The sequence below is a fragment of the Cavia porcellus genome, unplaced genomic scaffold (genome assembly GCF_034190915.1).
Source record: "Cavia porcellus strain 051 isolate PalLab524CR breed Dunkin Hartley unplaced genomic scaffold, mCavPor4.1 scaffold_15, whole genome shotgun sequence".
NCBI classification, from domain to species: Eukaryota; Metazoa; Chordata; class Mammalia; order Rodentia; family Caviidae; genus Cavia; species Cavia porcellus.
In genome coordinates this window covers 70,962,567-70,988,809 of record NW_026947498.1, presented here as the reverse complement: position 1 = coordinate 70,988,809, position 26,243 = coordinate 70,962,567, and the positions used below count along the sequence as shown (strand labels likewise).

The following is a 26,243-nucleotide window of genomic DNA, read 5'->3' as shown; positions in this document are numbered from 1 at the left end:
AAACGCTATACACACTCCATTAGGATGTCCCATGAAGATAGCATGGAACATCAAATAAACAATGTGTTCTCCAGCCGTTAAAGTCATAGTTATAAAGGAAAATGAATAAGATTCTAGGAAATGACAGCAAAGCACTCAACACATCACATGTATATTATAATACATTGGGACAAAGATAACATGAAAAACATGGAAAATTAAAATGCAAAAATTACAGGGCATAAACTTTAAAAAAACTTTACATTGTCATAAAAGTTGTTTTCATAAATTCAGCTGTGTGTGCTGAAGTGCTGAAGCTCACCCCATTTCCAAATACTTCAGAAAAACAAATGTGCAGAAATCAAACAGGTCTGAGGGATATAAAGTATCTAAAAATGGACTGCTATCACCTGCCCTATTTCTAGCTAAGAAAAGGGCCATGCAAATGTCTGGGAGTTAGTCTGTGTTCTCAGTTAAAAATTATCTAGAAACAACATAATATCCATTTCCCCCAAACAAGCTGTGTTTTAGGGAGTTAGAGGGAGAGGGTGACCTTTCCTTATCTTACACAAGCTGTGCAGAATGGCAGATAACAAGACACGAGAGCCCTCTCCCCACGTATGCTCTTGAGTTTACAGAGCATTTTACTAGGGCAGACCTCTGGGAATCCTGGCAGGCTGGTTCTCATTCCCACCCCCAGGTGAAGTACAGGCATCCGCCTTTGAGATTCCAGGATGGGAACAATGGCCGTGCTGCCTGCCACTTTTCTCCCCAAGAGTTCAAGGTCCGAAGACTGACCAGGAAGCCAGAGCCAGCAACATCACTCTACATTTTAGTCACTGTTCTTTGCCTGAACTGTCCTTCTGGCCGAGGAAAACCTCAAGTAATGGCTGTGAGTCAATAAGCAATGGCCAAGCAGACAGAAACTAAGTAACTGGGGAGTTGGCGGCAAGGCTTGCGCTTCTGTGGACAGCCTTTGAACTGCATGTAGGTGATCCCGTGAAGGTGTGTCTCCTCCCTACACATGCTGGCCTGCCAAGTTCAAGGCAGAGGCTAAAGTGCATGGAGAGCAGCCACTACCAGCACTACATGGCTCCAAAAGCAAACGAGATGGACAAACACACACTGAAACCACCACTGCCACCCTGAGTCCAAGAGTCCCAGCCACACTAGGAGAGGCCAGAGAGGCACAGCCGACTGAAGACAAGGTTATAGGAGAGCCGGGTAAAGAACAGTCAGAACAGGCCTGTGCTCTAGGTCAGAATCTAGAGCAAGCACCATCAGGCCAGTACCGTCCAATCTGAGCATTTGCACCAGAACAATGGAGATGACTACCGGGCAATTAGAGCCTCAGCGTCCAGGAACATTTCGACTCTAGTGAGTCAGAGAATTTTGCAAAACAAAGTACTTGGGCAATTTGGCATTTTACACTTGACACAACCTCCCCTTAACAGTATCTCCACCCTGCGTGCTACACCTGCAGAATTTTCACAGCACTGGGCCTGGCTGGAAGACATCACGACCAAGTGAGTTGAGCATAGGGAAGATAATTAAAACGTAGGTTGTACAGTCAGGCACAACAAACTGCTCACCACCTGGAACCACCATAGACTTCTTTTTAAGACAAAGAATTCCTTTTAGGATCTGCCACCTCCAAACACACAGCCATAGCCCTTTATCAGCAAGAGGAGATCCCAGCCAGATTCCCACTTTAAGAATTCCACCCATACCCTTACACTGCCCAGCAGGAAGTCAGAGCTCTAGGAAGAGGGCAGAGGATATCCACCAAACACAGAATTCACATCACTATGGACTCATGTGGGGCAGACCCCAGGAGAAGAGTGCCACTCCCCCAGCCCCAACGTCACACAAGGAATGAAATCCCACACGCTCTCTCCGGAGAGAAAGCAGAAGTCCTACCATCTCGTCCTGGGTGGGGTCGTTGTCAAAGATCTTCATGGGCGGAGGGAGGGGAGTGTGTGACTCTTCATCAGGCTCATCTTCACCCCAACCTTTCTTGCTCTTCTAGAACAAAAGAGCAGCATTAGTCACTGTTTCACACAGATTTCAATGGCTCAGAACGCGACACAAAAAAATACTACACATGAGGAAAGTTTCTCTTTCAACATACTCCATCCTTCTGGCTGCATTTTCTTCCTCTGTAATGTGGACACACTTGTCTATAGTGAGGAACATACACACACACACACACACACACACGTATGCACGCACGCACAGGCAAGGCACAGGCACAGGCACACGCACAGGCACATGAACAAAAGAAAAAAATCTATCTAATTAGAAAGGAGAAGAAAAGGGCCAGGGACTTAGCTCAGCACAAGCGCCTGTCCCGGGTACCAAAAAACCAAAACCAACCAAACAAACAAACAAACAAAAAACCCTCAAAAAAGTCTTAACTAGAAAGGAAAAGAACTGAAAGACAGGCCAGCGAGTGTAACTTCTCCGAAGTGTTATTAAACCACGATCCAGGTTTTACCCAGCTCTGCCATTTCCAGAAAGAAATGTCAGATGGCAAAAAATCACAAGAGAGAGAGTCTGGATAAACATCAGGAAGAGTTTCTAAGCTTCATCAAGCCTCATCTAAGCCTAATTACAGTAGGTTAGTTATCCAGATAAAACAGGATCGCATTCTGAAGCAAAACATACCCTTTAAACTTTTTGTTTATTTGCTTGGGATTTTTGGGGTTGGTTTTTAGAGACAGGGTCTCCCTCTATAATTCAAACTGGCTTTGAACTCACTTTGTAGCCCAGCCTAGCTTCGAACTGGCCTAAATCTACTGCTTCAGCCTCTTAAGTGCTAGGACCACAGGCGTGTACCACCACACCTGGCTCATCCCATATATTTCAATTACAGAATCTCAATTTTATGAATCTAACCTCCTGGCTAACACAGTATCTTTTGGGCTCTTCCAGGATGGCATTGACTATCTGTGCTGGTTCTCATGAAGCTCGCTCACCACCGGCTGTCCCCATTACAGCTCCTCGCTAAGCTGGAGCAGTGCCTGTTGAACCATCATCTGCTCACTGTAGCTCTCCCCTCTGCAGTGGCCCAAAACTGACACTTGTTTTGAGCAATGGAAAGTACATTTTCTGTTTTCATAGTAAAATGGTCTCACTGTATCATTCTTAGCTTAAACAGATCTGGCCAGTTCGACGCAGTCCTTGACAGAGACAGGTGACCAACTATGTCCCCTCAGGCCAGGCTCCTATCTCTAAAACTGGAAAAGTGATTTCTGTCTGCTGGATAGTCTCGGTCCCTGAATGGGTCATACAAATCAAACCGTCCAAGTTGTGAGAATAAAGAGGACTGAAACCAAAGAGGCTCCAGATGACAAACTATTAGAGATTGAGTCAGTGATGGCGAACCTTTTAGAGCAGCTAACGATACACAGCGTGCTGTGACATGCGTGGCACAGGTTCGCCAGCACTGGGCTGATTACAGAACTGTGAAAGCAGCACATCGGAGGTCCCTTCTGGATAGAAGGCTCAGGCTCTGGCAAGTACCTCATCAGCACTGTCTCCCTGTGGTGTCGTCTCGTCCCCAGGCTTGGGAGATCCCAGGTCAAAGCTCTTCCGCCCATCGCGTACTTTCTTCTGCTTTTTGATGTTCCCGTCTGCTTTCCCACTGTTGAGCCGACGCACCGGGCTCGTCAGCCACTTCTTAAGGGTGTTGGTGGAGCGCTTGGGACCCGGGGAACTGTGGATGGAGTTGAGGGAAGGCTGGGCCTGCAAGTTGGCCACCGACTCAGACTTGGCCCCGTTTTCACCAGAGGAATGAGAATACGCATCTGAGAAGGAAGAACAGACAGACATAGCTGGTCAGAGGCAGTTAAGGCAGGGCTTGGAGCAAGACAGCTCCATCTTCAGGAGGCTAGGACACAAGCCAGAAGGTCAGCATCAGCTGTTAACTCCAATAAAAGGACAGCTATAATAGTCAGTGTTCACTCAGTTTTTAATATGTGAGGCACCACAGAAGTGTGAAGGCAACAGAAGATAAAATCTGCCTCCACAGAGTTTATATTCTGGTGGGAAACACATACGATGGAAGACGACAATAAAATAAGTAATCTAGATAGAATCAGAGATAGTGAGAAGAGCTATACTGGAAAAAAAGGTTGAGGGAGCAAGCAGGGAATACAGTTAAACATTTGGTCAGGGAAGTCTCATGGCTTGGTATTTGAGCTGAGATCCAGTGGTAGCCAAGGCTGACAAACCATGCGGCTGTCTGGCAAAAGTCATTCTAGGCAGGCAGAGGAGCAAACACAGGTCTCTGGGCAGGACCTTGGGTGTGCTGGGGGTGGCTTCAATGGAGTGGATGACAGGAGAGCAATAAGAGAGGTCAAAAGTAACGGGCTGGGATGCAATACAGTGGTGTCCAGCATTATGCCTTTGGTTTTTACCTGCAGAGAAAACCCACCAAAAGTCTGAGCCAAGGTGACACAATCTGCCTTACATTTTAAAAGGTGTCTATATTATTCTGTTGTCTATGCTGGGGGCACTGAACACGGAGAGACTAGGGAGGGTGTGGCCACACGACTTCAGATAAGAGATGCTGCTTGTTGGAGGAGAGCAGTTCCAGGGGTCGTTAGAAGAGACTCGATTTGGGATTTGTTTTCACAGTGGGGCCGATGGGACTGTGCATGGGATATGAAAAAAGAAATCAGGATAACTCAGATTCTTGCCCTGAATGGATATCACAATGAGGTTCCTGAGACGCAGGAGACTCTAAGAGAAGCAAGTTTGAGAAGGGAAGACAGGAGTTTAATTTCAGGCATCTTTAAGAAGCCCATTAGATAGCTGCATAGAGAAGCTGAATAGCAGCTTGATATCAAGTCTGGAGCTCAGGGGAGAAAGTGTGGTGAGCCAGAGATGACGGGAGAGCTGTCAGTATGGAAATGATGTGGAAGCCAAGAAGCTGGGTGAAGTCATCAAAGGATATGGATATGGATATGGATATGGATATGGATATGGATATGGAAGTTGAGAACCAGAGCAAGGAGGTGAAAACACAAGGAAGCTAGAAAAGAGAGAGCAAAGCAGAAGAGTGGGTGTCCCAGAGGCTGCAGGAAACAGCATTTTATACAGGAGGGAGAAGTCAGCTGTGCCAAATGCTGATTGATAGGTCAACAGCACTGACCTAAGAATGACGTCTTAAACCAAGCAACATGGAAATCACTGGTGACTGTGCAAAAAAGCAGCTGTAGTGGAACAGAAAGGGCACACTTGACGAGAGAATGCCAGAGAATGGGAGCGGGGAGGGAACTAGTACAGAATTCTTCTGTTTTACAAGGATGGTGATTGGAGATCAAGAATTTGTTTTGTTTTTAAATGGGTGAAATCACCATATTGTTTATAAGCTGTCATGCCATTTTCATTGCTATAATGTACTCGCAATAGCCTAAGCATTTTACATGTACTATGTAATTTTATTCTCATAACAACTCTGTGAGGAGTTCTATTATCCTCATTCTAAGAAGATGAAATTGCAGTTAGAGAAGCCAGTCGATTTGCCCAAGGACATGCAGCTCATGGGGCAGCGTGAGATCTCAATGCCAGTCAGTCAGACCTGAACACTGAAACACACCCTTGCACCCTGAATGCTGAGGCCCGCCCACATATCCAGGTTCCCAGACTGAGGTCAAAGGTGAGGCTGGAGGCACAGCAAGTCATGGGGAAGCAGGCTGTTGTGGTGGGGCAGAGAGGGGCTAGAAAAGGGAAGCAGACACGGAGTGCAGGAAAAGCAAGCCAGGAAACACTTACTGAGTCTTCTCTAAGTGCTTGCAATGTGAGGCCCACACATTCTGAGATCAGGATAGACTTCACCCACAGTGGCTTATAGAACAGCTTCAGGTTATCCAAAAGAAAGCTTTGAAGGCCCCTCCGCTGTTTTCCCTGCCCCTAGTGCTCAGGGATGTGTTCCTGGTTCTATCAGAATTAAGAAAGCTAGGACTTTAAGACTTCTACAAGTTGTACAGCAACACAAGAGCATTAGGATGCAAATCAAGATGCCAAGCAAGCTGAGCATCTGGCAAATGCCATAAACCCAGCTACATGGAGGCAGGACAACGGCAAGCTTGAGGCAAGCCTGGGCAACTCAGTGAGACCCTGTCTCTAAATTTAAAAACTTCAAAAGGGTTGGGGACATGGCTCAGTGGTAGAAAGCTCTATTAGTATATGTGAGACCCTAGGTTCAATCCTTAGTACCTCTCCCCACCAAAAGCCAAAGAACCAAGCAAGAATTACTAATCAGTAACCATGCCACTGAGTATCTGCAGTATTAGGCTGTGTTCTCAAGGTACACAACACACAGGCTTTGTTTTCATAGACTTCTCATCTAGCTTGCTATATATATATCTATATATATATATCATACAATGTAATATGTATATATATATATATATTACATACAATAGTAGAGAGAGGGAGAGAAAGGAGGAAAGAGTGGGAGAGAAAAAGAATGAAAGGGTAAGATAGAGCATGAAAAGAAAGGTAAATTCACAAGGTCACCTATGATTAATTGCTAGTGGACTGGCATGGACTCAAACTGAGGATCAGACTCTGAGGAAGGGCAGATCCACGTGGGCAAGACTGGTGGGAAGGGGGCTAATGGAAGAGATGCAGTGGAACAGAAGAAAAGTGGGGAAGAGATCCCCACAGGGAGAGGCAGCAGAAACAAAAGCACAGAGACAAAGACTGAAACGAGAGGATGACATAAAGATTAACGGAGGAGAAACTGGATGGAAAGGTTCAAGAAGACATTTGATAATATACGTGGAGGAATAGGAACTTTGTGAGACTCCACTGGGACACAACGTCATACAAAAAATGGCTTTTTGCTCATTTTATAAGCTAATCTGCCACCTATAGACAGCACAGCCATGAGAAGGGAGGATTAGAATCCAAAAGGTCATACAGGGCTGTGTGCAGGGGACACAAAGCAATGAACGTGGGACATTTCACAGCAAATGATGCTGCTAGTATCTGGATGACAAATTAAAGGCAGGTAGCTCATATGGCTTCTTCTCCACACCAGTATGGTGTCAGGACAGCACACGGCCAGCTCTATTTCACCCATGTGGGTATCTGACAGTGCCAGTTTGCATACTGGTATTTAAACCAAACATATGACTAGATATGTAACAAATTATTATTGTGGCTCTTCACACCTACTCAAAGACTGAGTCACCTTTTTCTACAGTGACTTTGCCCAGACTATGGAACTCTAGTCTGGCCTTGGAGGCCCTCTGGCTTCATGAAGCCAAAAAAGAAGAAATAAAATCAATAAATATTTTTGCCATCAGAGACCTGTCTCCAGTTTTTACCACTGGCTGACATCCCGGGCACCAAGCACAGGCTTGGTGGACCTTGCCCCAGCCAGGACTTCCTTAGCTATTACTAGGGCTTTGTGCATACTCTGGAAAATAGCAGCAGAGTATTTGCATTTAGAAGCACAAAACTGAGCCCTCAAAACTCTCTGGTAGAAGGATGACCTACAGGGTTGCTCTGGAGATTGACTGACGTGGCTGGACTCCTTTTAAGGACAAAACTGTAATCTTATCTCAGAAAATTCCTTGCTGGCTGTGGTCTTGGGTGTGTTGACATTATTTTTGAAACATTTGTTATGGGTTGAACTCCTGTCCTCAAAACCTGGGGGACAAACATCTCCAGGGGCACGAAAATAGGAACAGGCTTCTTTGCTCCTTGCTGGGAAAAGGGCAGAGGCTTGCACTTCCCAGGCCTCTGTGACACACCAAGCTCTGAGGACTCCAGACCTGAGACTCACTGGCAGGTGATGCGACAGAAGGACTAGAGGTCCTGCCACATTAACTGTGTTTTCTGTCATCCGTGAGAGATGACTATATGAATTTTCTGTTCCAAGACAGCACTTAGCCTGGATTTACAATTCACAAATGCAAACTTGGAATGACCACTCCTCTTCTCTTGTCTTTTGGTCCTACTTTAATTCTTCCTGCATAAATTAATGGCAAGAATATAAGAGTAGAACATTTAAAGAGTGTTAGCTATAGTTTCAAAACAAAAATCAAGAGTGTTCTCAGTTTTGTTGTTTCGTGTTTAAGTAACTAACTTGAGCCATGTAACTATGTTCCGAGCAATGGGAATTCAAGAGTAGGAAGCAATTTATGATTCATCATCTAGTTAGTGACCTGTCTTGAAACAGAACCATTTCCAAATCACTTGCATGGTTATAAAAGAATGTGGCATCATTTAAGTTATAAATACCCACCTATTTGACTGCTTCTTCAGAGAAACACTGTACTGTGCTCTTGCCATCTTTGGAAAATGGTGGCATGAGCTGTTCCAGAGCTGGCTTTGATATCTTCAGTTTGGTGACTGACTTGCAACTGTATGATTTGCACATAGTTATCCTAAGTTGAGATATGTACTACTTACTGTGATTCTCATCTTTAGAAATAGAAAATGTGAGTGTTTCAGGAAACTGTGGCCTAATCCACTGCACATACATTTAATATTTCTCTACATTTATTCTAGGAACTCCTTTTGTTCTCCACAATCATAAAAAGGGACATCCTGTTGCTAGTCTATTTAATATTTCAAAGCTAAATGTACATGTAATTTATATGTTATAAAAGTTCAATGTTGAAAGTAGTCTGAGTTTATTCCACTAATTGTACACATAAGGGAATGAGGATTTATTGGTGACAATGAGAGAGTAACAGAACTAGGAACAGAATCCAGTCACCCTTAAATCTACTCCAGGGTTCTTAATCAGCGCACCTGCACTGGCCTTGAAGCTTAGATGTTTTATGTAAGTGGGAAGATACATGTATACCTGGACATTTCAGCAAATACAAGAGACAACATGCTTTCTAGGTTTAAAAAGAAAATCAGTTAGGCATGGTAGTACCCCCCTGTAATCTCAGCACTCTGGAGGGCAGAGCAAGAGGACTGAAAGCTCAGGTCCCTCCTGACAGCTTACTGAGGGCCTGTCTGAAAATAAAAGAATAATTCTAAAAAATGAGGTGGGGATGGAGCTCAGTGTGAAAGCTGTGGGTTTCGTTTCGGCAACCATTTTTGAAAATTCTTTTTAAATTTTATTCTGATACCATTTTTAAAACAATTTTAAGGCTGATTTTATTATGATCAATTTTTGAAACACAGAAATATACAGAAAAAATTGTTATCCATGTAATCAACCTATAGGTATAATAAATACATGTTTTTGCCTTGTTTTACTTCACTGTTTTTTTAAAATAAAGATCACAGCCAGATATGTCTTATGCCTGTAATCTCACTACTCAGGAGGCTGAAGCTTCTGCTTAGAGATCATTCTAGGTAACTCACTGAGAACCTGTCTTAAAATAATTTTTAAAAAAGACTAGTGATACAGCTCAGTGGTTGTGTGCCTGTCAAGCATTCCTGAGTCCAATTCCCATTACTGCAAACTAATAAATAAATAATTACAGAGATAGTTGAAGCTTTACGTTTATTATTTTTTGCCCTTCTGCAATCCCATACCCTACATGCCAGGATGATGTCACTTCTGAAGTTAGTATGCATCCTTCATGTCCACGTTATCTGACATTTACTTTATATGTATAGATTCAGGTAGGAGATCAGGGCATGGCAGAGCTGGCTAGGGAGGCAGTCATGACCTGTTAATCACCAGATTCCAGAATGCACACGCAGAACAATTCCCAAAGCCGTCTATGTGGATTTCTCTTGAGACCCGGAGCAGGTTCTCAGTAGGACGGAGCAGACAAGGCTGCAGCTTGATCCCAGAACCACCTCTCAGGCCCAAATGCAGAAGTTCTTACACGTTTCCTCTGGAGTCGGACAACTTAGAAGGATGCAAGCACCGCAAAAAGCCTGCTATTGTGGCTCTCCTCATGATAGCGTGCCCTGTTTTCTCTAGGGTGTACTTTTATCTTGCTTTTTCTCTTTTTACTTGGCCCAGATCACCCTGCGGAGCCAGTTTCTCTCTCATTCTTCATTTTATTTTTTTGAATGAACTTTGCCACTGTTTTTTGCTCATTTCATTCAATTTTTTGTTTGGGATGAGAAGAATCTGGAATCTAACTCAAGCAGGAGAGGTGAGAAACCCAGAACCCAGTAACATTTAATTGGCAAGCTACTCAATAAGATTTATAAAGGAGCTGCTCAGTAACATTTTGGGAGTAACCAGTAGATCTGTTAACAGTATTATTTGTGTTGTACGTTAATTATCATAATGTAGGCATCATTTTGCAACAAATCTGCCTCTTGCACATTCAGCAATTTAAGTAGCGTGGGTTGTTCTCTGGAGACCACAGACATGTGCCTCCTGATCTGTGGAGTGTCCTTTACAATGGCAGCTTCTGAGGGACTGTGGGAAAGACAGCTGGGCAGCTGTTGAGGGTATCAGGTAGCATCCTGCATTTTGTTTTTGCTTTTGTTTTGAGACAGGGTCTGGCTTTGTAGTGCACGCTGGCCTTGAAGTCACTCTGTAGCCCAGGCTGACCTTGAACTTGTAGCAATCCTCAAGCTTCAGCCTCCCAAGTGCTGGGATAACAGGGGAGAACCACCATGCCCGACTAAGAAGCTTTTTTAGTAGTCTCATGCAAAATTTGCAAAACTATTCTGACAGGAGCACACACCGTGCACTAATGATCACAGAGTGCAAATGTGGGATTGGGTGAATGCCTTACAGCCGCCAGCACAGCGCTGTCATCTATTACTTTCTAATCATAAATATTGATTTAGCTTCATTTCCACTGCCCTCAAAGGAAGCTGCAAATAAAGAAGGACTATATTTCTTTGCAAAAGAGAAGACAGTTCCATTAGCTTTGTGGGGTTAGTGTCCTCAGAGACTAGGAACAGAGTCCTCGAAAGGGCTAGGCATGGGACTCAGAGAGTATGTGAGTAGAAAAACAAACTCAGTTTCTCTCCCTACCAGGAGTCATTCCCACACACCCAGCTAGCAATCAGCTCTGCCACAGCCAGCAGCAGGGTGTCCCCTGATTCAGTTCCACTCTGGGGCTATCTGCCTGGAGACAGGGTCAGATTCCTGGGTTGAGGGCCCCAACCTCTGCCACCTGTTCAGGTGCCATTCATAAGCTCCAGGCGGTTCTACCCATGCTTCTGCTTGTTGGGGTTTCTACACTACCTTTATTTCATTTTATTTTTTTAGTAGTGGCAAAGTTTATTTGAAAAAGTAGAAGTGAAGAGTGAGAAATCAGCTCTGGAGAGTGAGCTTAGGCCAAGCAAAACAGAAAAAAGCAAGATAAAAGTGCACCCTGGAGGCATGTCATGAAGGTCCCACAATACTTTCCTTAGGTTGAATTCGCTAGAGTAGTGCATAGAACTCAGGGAAACACTTCACCTGTTTATTAAAAAAAGATTTCACAAAGGATACAAAGGAAGAGATGCACAGGAATGTGGGAAGGGCTGCAGAGCTCCTGTACCCACTCTGGGCACAACACTCTGCCTCATGTTAGGCTACCTGGAAGTCCTCCGCAACCTGTCCTTCTTCGGGGTACTTATAGAGGCTTCATTATACAGGTACAATTGACTCACTCATGACCAACTTAACCTTTGGCTGCTCCGTCTCTCCTGAGGCTGGGGGAGGAGGTTCAAAGTCATAACCCTCTAATCTTGCCTTGGTCTTTCTGTGACCAGTCCCTATCCTGAGAATTGCCTGTGCTCAGTTAACTCATTAGCATAAAATAAATCACTTATCACTTATGAGATTCCAAGTTTAGGAGGGTGTGTGTGTGTTTGTGTGTGTGTGTGTGTGTGTGTGTGTGTCAGTGGTGGTGGTGGTGGACAGGATAAAGACTGAACGTGTATACCAATACTGTAATATGCATATGTATGGTTAGTATTAAGGCTTCTGTGGATTGTGACCATCCCAGATGTATAAAGCATTAAGGTACCATTTGCCACACTTGATGAAATGGCACAACTTAAAAATGGAAAATCCATTTCCAAACCACACTTCTGGAGTTCAATGGCTATACGCAACCATACCCCAAAGACATAGGGTCTAGTTGTCCTGTATAACCGTATCTATTTTATCTAGATGGTCAATAGGTCTGTTAGTGCCACTCCCTCCTACCCTTCCCCTAGTCATTATAATAACTGTATTGGAAACTTTGACTCCAAAGACTGAAATCAGAAAAAAACTACAAAGATTCTAATGTCTATTAGATACTTACAGAAGTAATACAGATAGTACAATTGGGAGCACGCCTCTGCACTCACTTGAACCTGGCAATGTCCCAGGGCCAACCACCTTTCTTGGTCCTAAGGCCTGCTAAATGGAGAACTGGAGAATTCCAAGGCCTCAACCAGGAGAAATGTGTGCCACATTTTTCTGGCAGGACCTATAGTAACCTTTCTTCACTTGGAGCTCACTGCAAGTTCATGAGTATGGACTGCACTCACACATCCAATGACGACAGGTTGAATTATGAGAAGGGTCATGCAGGATAGATACAGGTGACATGACTCAGCACCCTGTCAATCACGCTGTCAGTCAAGCTCTGGGAGACCCAGCGAGAGGAGCCTTAGATCCTGAGCAGCATTTTAAATTCTTAAACCCAACACCTGCACCTGTCTAGTCATTTTTTTTCCAGCAGCGGAGCCCCGTCACTGGGCACACTGTCGCCTAAATAAAACTGCTGCCTTTTCCTTACCATCACATGCCACATCCAATTCTTTGTTCATCGTGCATAAGAATGTAGAAACCTGTCTGGGACTCCATCACTCATGGGAACAGAAAGGTCTTTTAACCTCTTGTTCTTTTATCTCTCGTTAGCTCTGATGATACAGGAAGAATTGTAAAATCATACTGCTTTCCATGACTTGAGCTGTATAAGACCAATGCATTCAATATATCTCTCCACATGGGTTATACATCCATTCCTGCTGCCTTTGTTTTCTAAAAATTACTTTTGTTAGTATTTTTCTCACACTGGAAATTGCCTCAGAAGTGTATGATGGGAAGGCCCCATTGTGAACATTCCCTGGGTAACAGATATGTAAATCCATGCTTGTTTGTAAGCACAGATAGCAGCAGACCCACAGTAAATACTGCCAAGTCCTACAGGGCAGAGAATAGTTAGGTTGGGAGGCCTTTTGGGGACTGTCTGTAGAAGCCAAGTGCCAGGCCACATCCAGCTGAGGTCCCGAAGCTATGCACACTGGAGCCTGGGTGACAGCAAGAGTAAATGACAGTGATATACACACACACTGTTTCTTAATACTGGGGACTTGTTACCCTGGCTATTTGCTCCTACCACAGTTTTAGAGTAAACTTGGCAAATATATCCTGGCTAAGCATATTCATTGTCCCGTTCTTAGTCATCCTCAGACCTCATGTGCATAGTGTAAGCCCTGCCTCCTGCTTCTAATGCAAAGCTCTTAAACTTAGTTCAGGCATCTCTTCTCCAGCGACCTCTTTACTGACCCATACTTCTTTACTTCACCACTTTGATGAGAGATGTTTTAAAAATAAATTTTGCACATCTAAATTCTTATGGATTTAAAATATCAATGCTTGCTTTTTACCCTTATACTCAGAGAACAAAAACAAGGAGCAGGGTGGGAATCGTTCCACCTGAGCCCTTTGGGACCTCAGCCCTTAACAGGAGATCTTTGCCAATGGACACAACAGTCTTCACTCAGCTCCTCGAGTTTTAATCTACAATAAGTCTCCTGAATTTTGTGCTCATTCAGTCATCTGACCTTCAGCCCCATCTCATGCTTTAAAACTTATCAGGTATTGGGAGCACTCCTCTGCACTCACTCGAACCTGGGCAATGTCCCAGGGCCAACCACCTTTCTTGGTCCTAAGGCCTGCTAAATGGAGAACTGGAGAATTCTGGCAGGACCTATAGTAACCTTTCTTCCCACTGGTAACAGAAGGTGAAAAGTTTAAGCTCCCAGACACTTATCCTCAGGGTCTCATTTGCCTCTGCTTCCCATGGAAATCATCTCTTGGAGCCAGGTACAAGGGAAGAGAGCCCCCAAAGGGTACCAACTTCCCCCTCTGCACAAGATAAGCACAGCCTAAAAACGTAAGGTGCTGGGAGAATGCTGCTGTATCACTCACCTGCGTTTCCACCCATCTAGTTGTTTCTGGAAGCTACGGGCTACATATTCCTCGTCTCTATTCTACCTGTGCTGCACTTAGAACTTTGACCTATCAGAGCAGGCGAAAGTCTGTCAAAACAGACCTGACCTGTTGCTCTTCTAAGGGTAAACATCCAGGTATCATCTCAATCCACACACCCTTTCCATTCTCCTGGACTTGGCCACAGCCTCTGGAAAGGAAACACACATTTCTTTCAAACTACAGATAGAAAAATTTTCTTCTACTGTTTAAGATATGACCACCAAAAGGACACAATGAAAGTTCACAAACTAAGACAAAAAAAGAAAAAAAAGACATGCCACATTACAGAATTCTGGATGTGAAAAACAGGTTCTCTAAGAGATATCATCTCAAGTTTGCTATTGTTAAAAGGTCAAGGAGTGACAAATATTGCTGAAGGGAACCCCTTTACACTGTTGGTGGGATGTAGATTGGTGCAAGCCAATATTTATGGAAAATAATATAGAAGTTCTTAAAGAAATTGAAATTGAAACTACCAGGGCTAAAGATGCAGCAAAGTGGTAGGATAAGTGCTTTGCATATGTGAAGTCCTGGGTTCAAATCCCAGCACCTCCTCCCCAACAGGTGTGATTGAAACACACAGTCAATATTTGTAAAAAATCTATTTCAGTAAAAGATATATTACCATTAAGCCCTCTCCAACTCCTCCTCCTATTTTGAACACACTTATCCTACGTTGCTGCCACTTTCCAAAGCAGTTCTGCAGGCCCTTTTTGGTCCTTAGCTGTGCAGTCATGGCCTTCATGTCCTGAATGGACTCAGCATGTTTACTTTCGTGGTCCTTTTGACTCTGGGAAAGAGCTAGAAGTTGCACAGTGCCAGGTCTGGTGAATGAAGACACACACTGTTTTTATGAGCCTGCTTTTCTGTTAGATGCCACTCAGCAGCAGCATTCCCTGTATTTTTTAAAATCACACCTCATAAAGCCACGAAAGCATTCTAGAACAGCTTTAGAAAATGGCAAGAATGATGGAATAAATGTGTTTGAAATGAGGCACAGTTTTCTGAGGAGGATTAATGGTCATATGTCTTTTACTGTAATATAATTTTTTCTAAATTTAAACATTCACCAGATATTTTGATCATACCTTACAGAACTACCATGTGTGCATCAGTCTCTCCTGGGAACATACCCAGAGGAAATGAAATCACAGTCTTATAAAGACACCTGTATCCTCATGCTCCTTGCAAGATTATTCATAATAATCAAGATCTGAAAAATGACCTAAGTGCCTGCTGATAAATGGATGAAGAAACCGGTGTATGTGTTTGTATATATACACCACAGAATATTATTCAGCCTTTACAAAGGCAATCTTGACACTTGCTGCAAAGCAGATGAACCTATAGGACATTATGCTGAGAGGAACAAGGCAGACGCAGAAACAAAACTATTGTATAGTCTCACTTAAATGGGAAAAGATAAAACAAATGCAAATGTATGAAGATAGAGAATAAAACAGCCATTTCCAGTGGTGGGAAATGTAGGACGGAAGATACAAAGTAACACTATGTAAGGCCAACAAGTCTCCAGAGCTAACATGCAACACGAGGATGACAGTGAATGTGACTGTATTTGGGATTTGTATTAAATGAGAAGATTTTAGTTACTTTTGCCACAAAATGAAGGGATAACTAGTGGGATGGTGAGTGTATTATTTACTTTCCTACAGGAACTTTTTCCTATAGGAAACTATAGATTCCTGTTATACACCCTAAATCTATATAATAAATATATAAACAACAAAGGATAAACAAAAAATGATTTGTACTTTCAAGTGATAGAGCGATGAGAACCAGCAGGAACTGAAGATGCCAGAAATCCCTGCACTCATCCCTGAGACCTCCCGCGCTCAGGAGGGCCATCTGATTGCGACATGTGGCACCTGCATGTGCAGAGGCTCTCAGCTCTCCTCCTAAGCCACGCTGGCAGGTGAACCAAATTTTCCTGGTAAAAGTAGGGCTACTCCTAAGTCCAGATGTTAGCTCAAACAACCGTGAAGCAGGTTAAATAAACTCCTGAAGGCACCATCTAGCCCACTGACTTTCACAGCAAGATTTCTCCCCTTTCCTTTCAAACAGTGTGCATCTATACAAGTCCAACCTTGTGTAATCATCGCTGAGCTTCCACAGAGCACTGTGTGAACGACTGTGCAGTGGACACCCGGAGACTCTCTGACGGAACACCAGGGCAACTTGCAGTTTCTCGCTCCTGCCACCCAGTTCTTCGCTGACAAAGGCTTCTGAGCTGACCTCTTTCCACACCTTCTGTTACCGCCCCAACTCGGAGATCTCAACCCACCTGCTTTTCCTGTGTAACAATCTCCAAATCGGTCTCTTTTTCCAGTTTTTCCCTCACCCATTCCACATATCCCTGCCCCCAGGACAGCTGTGCCCGAGCCCCTTTCAAAATGTGATCACTAAGCGTCAGCTTGACACTTAAGCCACTCAGTGGCCGGGCCTGCACTCACGTTTTTGGTCATCTCTGGGATGACAAGGTGTTCAAGCTGTGGTCCTCCACTTCCAGCAGCAGTAGCATCTGGGAACTTGGTTGAAATGCAAATTGTAGGGCTTTAATTCAGGGCTAAATCTACAGGGTTAGCCCAGCACTGTTGATTCTAACAAGGCTTCACGTAATTTTGATGTATGCCAAAGCCTGGAAGCCTCTTCCACAGTCTAAGTGTGCGGTCCACCGTGCCAACTCAGTCTGTTCCTCCTCGAGGAATCCTACCTTGCAGTCCCTGTCGGTCTGAAGTCTGCCTCTGACACTGCCCAACGAAGTTCAGCATCTCCTTTTTCTCTGACAGAAACTTTTTGTACCTTTGATTGGGCACTGAGAAATACTTGCTTGTTTATTTTGCTTTGCTAAGGAAACTCCTTCAGGACAAACATACTTTCCATTTTTGTGTCTACAGCACAGTTTCTTTGGTCATTTCATGGCTAGTGATAAATAGCTAAGGACAAAAAAACAAACAAACAAACAAACAAAAAAACCTGTCATTGGAGTCTGAGTAGTTTTAGGCTCAAGGACCTCTAAGAAACAGTCAATGTTGGTGGTTGGTGAGTGACTCATTTATTAAACTCAGCAATGGGACCATAGGTGAGGCTCCGTTTCCTGTGTTCCTTAAGATGTTCTTGATGTTTTGCCCTTTTTAAAGATGAACTAAGCAAAGTTACCTGCTTCTTTCCTGCAAGACTTCTCAGTACACCTTAGTGCCCCTATTATTATTATTTTTATTTTAAAGAGAATAAAACAAAACAGGCCAAACCAAACCAAAACAGAACAAAGTAGAGCAGAGCAAAACAATACAAATAACAGGATTTCAGAAAAAGGCAGGAAATCGACAGTGGCTACCATGATGTCTCATTTCCAAACTCCTATTAGTATGTCATAGACACCAGAGTGCTGGCATCGATCTTGTCTACTATGCCACCTATGTCTGGGATGCAAAGGTGACTCATACTTCAGGGGATGGTGCCCTGACCATAGATAGGGCTGTCAGTCAAATACAAAACCTGCTGGAAAGGCCAACGTAGGAGATACGTTTCTAGCCATCCAGTTATTTTAGGCTTGTGCTCTAACACATCAAAGTGTGCCCGAAGCCTGTGGGAAGCCTGCTGGGAAGTCACCTGCTAAACGGCCCCTGGGCAGTAACCTCAGCCAAAGGACTTCCACTGGCCTCGCTAGAGAGTTAAGATGGTGACTGACAAGCTTCAGACTGTAATTAAGTCCTGGTTAATTGAAAATATTGCAGCAGAAATTCTCCAAGGGAGCTGCAGGGTGGAGGAAGAAGAGGACAAAGCCCACTAGAGTGGTTGAAGGCCAGCAACTGCCGGTGTTCAGCGTCCTTTTTTGGTAAACTACACTTTCTTTGCTATGGGAAAGTGGACAGAAGGGTCAGTGCTCCTGGACTTAGCCTAATTTGAGACTTGGTCTTAACCTGGGCCCACTTCTCCCAAGTACTTGTGCCAAGGTTTTCTGCTAGGCCTCATCCCACACTTGGGAGAGTGCGGCCAACAAGCGTGACGGAGTTCAGCCTGCGCCTCTGCAAACGGGGACCCCGCTGCCTTTGTCGGCATAGTTCTCCTCCCATACACACGAGTGTCCTGCGCAGCTCCTTTCCGGCCAGCTCACTCTCAGGAGCTCAGCCTCCACATGGAGGGACCTGCAGATGGGAAGGAGAACCCTGCCAGGTCCACGGGGCTGTGATGGTGAGTATGTACTGTTACTTTCTTTTGACATAATTTCAGAGATAAAAAAGTTGCAAGACAAAACAAAGAATCTCCACACACTTTACCCAGATTTTCAAAATGTTTACATTTTACCTCTTATTTTCCCCACTCTCTGAACTAAGAAAAAGTAACAGAGATGATGTCCCTAAATACTTCATATATATTTTCTTTTTTTTTTTTGGTCTTTTTCATTTTTATCGGTACCAGGGATCGAACTCACAGCTACCTGCTTGCAAGGCAGGCGCTTATGCCGATGAGCTAAATCCCCAGCCTTCATATATATTTTCTTAAAACAAGGACATTCTTATACATAACCACAGCACAGTGGACAAAAACAGGAATTTAGTACTGATACTCTATTCAAATGGCATCAATTTCCAATAATGTCCTAGGAAAAGATCAAGTCTTTTATGATTTACACATCTTTTCTGACAATACCGTAGCTGTTTTATAGCTCATCCCTCAACTTGGGTCTGTCAGATGTTTCTTCATGATTATATTTAGGTTGCATTTTGGGAGAAAAACCTCCCCAAATGATGCAAAATTTCAGGAGGCAAATAGTATCAATTTGATTGTTTTCGAGTGATGTTAACTTTGATTCTCTGTTTAAGGTGCCGTCTGCAACTGGTGCAACATTCTAATTCATCCACTTAGCCATTTAGCAAGCCAGCATTTAAAAATTCTCAGACAATTGTTTCTCTAACTTTGGGCATACATATGACAAATTACCTATAAATGTCATTGGAACATAATTCCCACGTAAAATACTGAATTCCATTCATGAAACAATTTCTTAATCACAAACGGACAAAAGAATAATTTTCGACTCCACTGAAGACAGACTGAACAGTGTGTAAGAAAAGTGTTGACTGTGATAAAAAGATCAAACCCAACGGTGGCTGGCTCTGTTCACTACTTTCAGTGTGTCACCTATAAATCCAGAAAGATCCTCATGACAAAGAGCACAGGTAGCTTTCTAGTCTGGGAGCTGACCTGGTGAAAAGACCATCAGCTGAAGAATGGAAATAGGGTTCTCAAATCCTAGTGGCTGGGAGGTAGTTCTAGTCTCACAAGTTAACAGTGTGAGGTGGGGAAAGGGTAAGGAAGTGAGGAGACATCAGTGACAGCCTCAGGACAGCTCAAATTCTGCCTTTTACTTTAAAAACTGTTGACTTGGGTTGCCTAACATTTCACAAATAATAAGCTTCAGGCACAAGCGGAGTGAAGAGCTTGGATCAGGAGGCTACACAAGACTCACTGTGGTTACTCTTCCATGACAACACATCAGTTATTTGCATAATTGGGGCCAGAACCTGCGAGCATCCCCTACTTTGAGGTCAGGTAAGACAGGTTTGCTCTGTAGCAGTTTCTGAAATTTACTAGAAGAACTTTAACATCTTTTTAATCAGAAGGGGTCCACCTCCAAGGGATCCACTGGGCTGATAGAACCAAAGGCAAAGTTCCAATGTCTGCAGGGATCAACAGGTAAGATAAACAGGAGGAATTTGTCAGATGTGGAGATGTACACCTGTAATCTCAGCTCTTGGGAGGCTGAGGCAGGAGGAGTTGCTGTGTGAGGACAGCCTGAGCCACATAATGAGTTCAAGGTTAGCCTGAACTACCTAGCAAGAGCCTGTCTCAAGCATACACTTATACAAAAGGAACTGGATACCAATCAATCAAGAGAAGTATGAATTGTGGCATTGTAAGCCTGCCAAAGATGTAATATTTACATAAATACCACGTATCTGGGAGGGAGAGTCATCCTGCACCACAGGTAATCCTGCACAGGAAACACGTACCCTAATTAATCTCTTCCCCTATAGGAATGCTCTTTCCCAAGAGCCCACCTAGACTGCCCTATTATGATAGCTCTTACTTAAATATGGAGCCTCATAGGCTCACTTTATGTAACTTGCCTGTCTGAAGACATGATGTTACTAATTCACTGAACACACTTACTGAGTGCTTCTGTGTACCACGTGCATGTGACTTCTGGCACAGACTCCGGCAGTATAGGAGACGCTCTAGTCCCTGATGTTAGGAAGCTGATATTCCAGCTGGGGTGGAGGTGAGGGGAGTCAGATAATAGACCAATGATCGAATCAGGAAACTTTCCATAGAGTGGGAAGAATTAAGTGGCTCATGGGCTAGAGAGCGCCCAGAAGGCTTCTTCAGGGTAAGTAGCTGCTGACAGTCATCTCTCTGAGACATGACACTTGAACTGAGACTTGCAGGATAGGAAGAGAAGAGCCCTGTGCAGAAAGGGACCAGGCTCTGTCAGGGACAGAGATTGGAATGTTCAAGTTACTTGAAGGAAGCCCTTATCCTGGGAGCATGGCTTGTTGTGGAGGGTCAAGAAATAGGGTTAGAGGAGAAGGTAAGGGCCAGACCTAGAGCCTTGGGGGTCACAGTGAGGAGTTGGAACTTTATCCCAGGGCACTGAGAAGCCACTGGAGTGGTTTACAACGGACAGTATTGATATAGATGATGAGATACGACTTATTTTTTTGGTAATTGTTAATTTCTGACTGTTTTGTGTTATATAGCCAGGCAAATTTCTCCTGCATTAGAATTATTCTCTGCATTTCTATCTACATCTGCGTTCTCTCTTTTTATTTGGTTTAGATGACTGCATACCACTCCACAGTGAAACCATTCTATGATCATTCCCCTATCAAAAACAATGCTATTGCATATCTTCTTAATGGTTGTTATAGAAGTTCTCCCTGAACACCCTGAGAGAAATGAAGAATCTCTTTAGAATACAGTCCAAGATGTGGTACTGATGTGCAAAGCATACTCGTATTTTCCATGGGGTGGGAGTGCTGGTGATCAAACTGAGGGCCTCAGGCATGCTCTACAACTGAGCTATATCCTCAACCCTCACATTTTTGGTCTTTATAGATCCAATAGCCTGTCAAATAGCCCTCCAGAAAGACTACTTACATTCCATCAGTGTATGAATAGCTATGACTTTCTCATGACAATTATTTTGCCAAACTGAAGGATGAAAACTAATCTTATTTTTATTGATATTTCTCTAATTACCAATCTTATATACTTTTTCAAGTGTTTATTTCTGATTTTAAAAGTCTTGCTTCTTCATAGCTTTTCCTATTTTTTTCTATTGGGTTATATGGGTTTTTTTTTTTTCTTTATAGGAATTCTTTATGTATTCTAGATATTAATTTTTTATCTATTAGGTAGGCTACAAATTTTAACTTTCTTTATAATGTCTATTAAATGTATCTGAAATCTGTGTAGAACTTGTTTTTATGGATAATAGTAGTTGGGGATATAATTTACTTTACTTGAATATTAGGAAAAATACTTTAAAATAGGAATTTCAAAAAACCTGTTTTATACTTGTCTTTAAGCTTCCCATATTTTATGGAATTTTTAGGGAGACAGGGCCATGAGAAGGATTAAAGTGCTTTGCTACACATCTCGCTGCTGGGCATTTTCACAGCTCAGTGAATGCACCAGGCATGAGCCTGAACCTCAGACAGGCGAGGAGTAGATCTCAGACTGTGTGGCTCCCAGGCAGCTCCCTGCTCTCGGGGTCACCAATGGGACCTGCCAGTAAACAAGGAGACACTCCAGGGTAACTGTTACTTGGAGCTGAAGTCTGAGGACCTAGGAATGCTCCAACATGGGCGACGTGGTACTCACGCCAAAGCCCAATTCTCCTTGTGCACCAACTCCACCCAGTGAGATTTTAGCTCGCTGTGTGTTTAGTACAACTCTGAATTTAAGCTTTGGTACATTAAGGTTCAGTATCTATTTGCTAATTAATGCATAAATACATAAGTCAAACCTTTAAACCATTCATAATGGAGATAATCAGAAGCAATCCACAGGGCACTGAGATAATCAAAGAGGGTAAAAGTGGTGATTCACTGGAGTGGGTCTTCCAATGAAGCCCTGAAGATAACTCTGTGTGTGTGTGTGTGTGTGTGTGTGTGTGTGCGCGCGTGTGCGCGCACTGGGGTGCAGGAGATCTCAAAAGCATGTAAAGGAATGGACAGCACTGTAGGCAGATACCACTTTGTTCTTGGTGTTCTAAGAACCATGTTTCTGGGGCTTAAAAAGGTCTCCTGGATACAAGTATCTTTATCAACTATATGACTCCTAAAATCCCCAAGGTACGGGAACTCTATACTGGAGTTTGAGTAAAAAACCTTACATAGCACCTTTGTCACTGTGGCTCAGAGAGGTGGGGCCCAAGAAGCCTCACCCTGCCCCACCTGATTTCTCTAGAACTGTACCCATGGAATAGTAACAGCTGACTAAGGAAGGGTTGGGGCAGGGAAGGTTTGCACTTGTGTCCTGCACTAGGGCAGGTACGTGGCTAGAGATGAAGAGCCTTGGGAATTGCTTAAAAAATGCTGAGTGAAGCTGGCATTATGGTGCTCCCCTATAATCCCAGAACCCAGGGAGGCTGAGGCAAGAGGACTGCAGGTCTAAGCCCAGCCTGGGAAACTTAGTAATTCAGTGAGACCATGTTTCAAAAACAAGCCAACAAACAAAACAGCTGGGGATGCAGTTCAGTGCAAAGGCCCTTGGATCAATCTAGTCTCTCTCTCTCTCTCTCTCTCTCTCTCTCTCTCTCTCTCTCTCTCTCACACACACACACACACACACACACACACACACACAGTGGGTGGTTTTCTTTTTTTTTTTTTGGTACTGGGGATCGAACTCACAACCCTGTGCTTACCAGGCAGGTGCTTATGCCGCTGAGCTAAATCCCTGGCTCCTGTTTTACTTTCTTATGCTCTCACTTATTTAAACTTTTATTGTAACTTTTTTTCTAATTATAAGAGTAATCTTCATTGTAGGAACTTTGGAAAATAAAAAAAAAATTAGGGAAACAGAATTAAATCACTTAGAATCCTTTAATTAGCATACTTATTATACTTCCTTCACATTTGATGTATGTTAGTAAATCAGTCTCATGTGTTTTTTAAAATTTATTTTCTTTTATTTGGTACCAGGGGTCAAATTCATGACCTTATGTTTGCCAGGCAGGCGCTCTGCCTCAGAGCTATAGCCCCAGCTCTAAAATGTTTTTAAATGGAGGTTTTTTTAAAAAAAATATAATATATATATATATATATATATATATATATATATATATATATAGTGCCTTAAAAGTTACCAGCCTAACCTTTCTTTTCTTCTTGCAGTTCTAGAGACTAAGTCCAGGGATTTCACACTGAGTGACATTTCTTGCCTTTTCCTTATTTTTAATTTTGAAACAGGATTTCACTAAATCACTAAGTGCCCCAGCTGGGTTCAAATTTATGATCCTCCTGCCTCAACCTCCCAGAGTGCTAGGATTACAAATGTGTGCCACTGTGCCCAGCAACCATTTTAAAGACTATTTACTATACAGTTCAGTGGCAATAAGTACATCCATTCTGTTGTGTGACTCTGTGTTGTGCTTTGTTTAAATGTCCCCCCAAAGCCTCATGCAGTCATGGAGGGACTGAATCTAGCATTTGTGATTGGTTTGTTGTCTAGCATTGGGATTGGCAGTGTGTGTTTCCCTGCACATGCCCAGGGGAGCTGGCATACAGTATACGTGAGGGAAGGAGGCGTATGTTTTTACTTTTGTCCCTTTACTCTTGTCCTTGTGGCTGCCATGAACAGCTGCCCCTCAGCCATGCCACCTTGCCTCGGAGCCAGCTGAGAATATATTGAAACCTCCAAAAACTGTAAGACAAATAAACTTTTCCTTCCTTCATTTTAGTGTCAGGTATTTTGTCTCAACAATGAAAGAAAAGTAAGCAAGACAAAATTTGGTACCAGAAGTGGGGTTTTTGCTATCACTGTACCTGACCATGTGGTTCAAGAGCCTCTGGGAATGGCTTGTGGGAAGTTTGAAAAGGTTCAGAGCCATCATCCAAAAAAGTAGCAATGGCTGTCTGGTCACAGTTCAGGGGATCAAAAGGCTATCAGAAAGCCTGCCACTAAAGACTAGGTTTGGGAGGTTTCTACAGGGAAGAAGGACTGCATTGGCTGCTAAACTCCAGATGATGTGTGTTATGGCTTGACAGAAAGTTTGTCTGTATTTTGCTCAAAGCTTTGCCTGAGACTGAGATTAAGGGCAGTGGACTGATTAATCTGGCTAAAAAATTTTCAAGGCAGTTGAATGTTGAGGCGGTGGCATGGCTATTGTTGGGGGCTTTTAGCCAAATTTATGTTGTGAAACAAGAGCAAAGAGCCCGGCAGAGTGATTTAAAATGTTGTGAATTTGACCCAGAAAGCTGTGGACTATAAAGGTGGAGCTGAGATCTCAATTGCTGAGAAGGAACAGAAAAATTAAAAAGATGACCTGTGGGCATCACAGGAAGAGGCGGTGGGTCTCCACCCCTTGTACCCTCAAAATTACAAAAGTAGTAGATTTTGCTTGAAGGAGAAAGTTGCAGAGCATCATGTTCCAGAATGGTGGCAGAGGCCACATGAGGTTCCAAAATGACAATGGCTGCATCAAGTTTCAGAATGGTGGAAATATAAAAAATGTGTTCCTCACAATCAAGTTCAGAGTGCTCAGCTATCCAGGCACTCAATCCCTATAGTCAAGAGAGAGGAAAGCCTAGTTACTGCTCCAGTTGGCTGCAAACCTTGACATCCACATGGTGCTGGCTTTGAGTGCATGCAAAAATGCATGAGTTCTGAGGTTAAAAATTTAGGGACATTTCAATTTCAGAGGACCTGGGAGGCCAGACAGTGTCCCCCTGAGAGGACAATATGTGAAGATGTGAGTCAAAGGTGCAATGGAGAACCCAGAAGTTTGGAAAAGCCAGGAATGTGGATCATCTAAGGAAAGCTGCAAGGAGAGAGCAAAACAGGCCCAAAAGAGAAGCTATGGGAGCTAAAATCTCCAGAAGTGCCATGGGGGTGAAGTCACTCAAGCCTTCTGAAGCTCAAAACCAGATGCTAAGCATGGAACTCCAGGACTTAATGTTTGCCCTGCTGGATTTTGGATTTCCTTTGGTCCCAGTCCTTTGTATCCCCTTGTGTGTATCCTTTGGAATGGCAATGTTTATCTTGTGTGATTGTATGTTGGAAGTGTTTAACTTTGTTTTCATTTGCACAGGGGATTATAGCTAAGAGTTTACCTTAGATCTTGGTGGAGACTTGGGACTTGGACTTCTCAGCAATGTGGAAACTGTCAGGACTTTGGCAACTCTTGGAGATAGACTAAATGTCTTCTGCATAAAGGATGTAGTGGACCAAGGATGGAATGTTGTGGTTGTTTAAATGTCCCCTCCAAAGCCTCATGCAGTCACAGAGGGGACTTAATCTAGTATTTCATGATTGGTTTGTTGTACAGCATTGGGATTGGTCGTATGAATACTGCACCCCCCCAGGGGTGGGGAGGCGGCATACTATATAGGTGAGGGAAGGGAGTATGCTTTTCCCCTTTTTCCCTTTGACTTTTGTGGCTTGTGGCCACCATGAACAGCTTCCCTCAGCCATGTCACCCTGCTGCAAAACCAGTGGAGTATGGATGGAAACCTCCAAAAACTGTAAGATAAATAAACCTTTCCTTCCTTCATTTTGGGCATCTGGTATTTTGTCTTAACAATGAGAGAAAAGTGACCAAGACAACATTACTTCTACCTAAACTCAACTCTTATATGCTGTCCTTTGTTGAGAACATACAACATGCCAGACATGCTAAGCATTTTGCTGACATTTCTGCCTAACAGGGACAATACTGCACATACATAATGCTGCTGTTGTCCTCCTTTTCTACAGAGACTAAGACATGGCAAGGATTTCTCTGAGCCAGGATTTAAGGCAGGTCTGTGAGGCTCCAAAGTCTACATCCTTAAAGTTCTGGGCCCCATTTAGACAA

General features: G+C 43.4%; 1 protein-coding gene across 6 annotated transcripts in view; it reads right to left on the bottom strand.

The window, feature by feature from the left end:
* Positions 1-26,243, bottom strand: part of Kalrn (kalirin RhoGEF kinase) — a 581,802-nt gene that overhangs the window by 83,795 nt on the left and 471,764 nt on the right. For 4 of the 6 annotated variants that reach the window (XM_063225109.1, XM_023562599.2, XM_013146376.3 and 1 more), the window contains 2 exons: positions 3,505-3,788; positions 1,900-2,004 (listed from right to left, as the gene is read on the bottom strand). In XM_063225109.1, the coding sequence (XP_063081179.1) occupies positions 1,900-2,004; positions 3,505-3,788 (389 nt within the window). The remainder of the gene's footprint in view (positions 1-1,899; positions 2,005-3,504; positions 3,789-26,243) is intronic. The other 2 variants (XM_023562597.2, XM_023562598.2) reach the window with 1 other exon arrangement.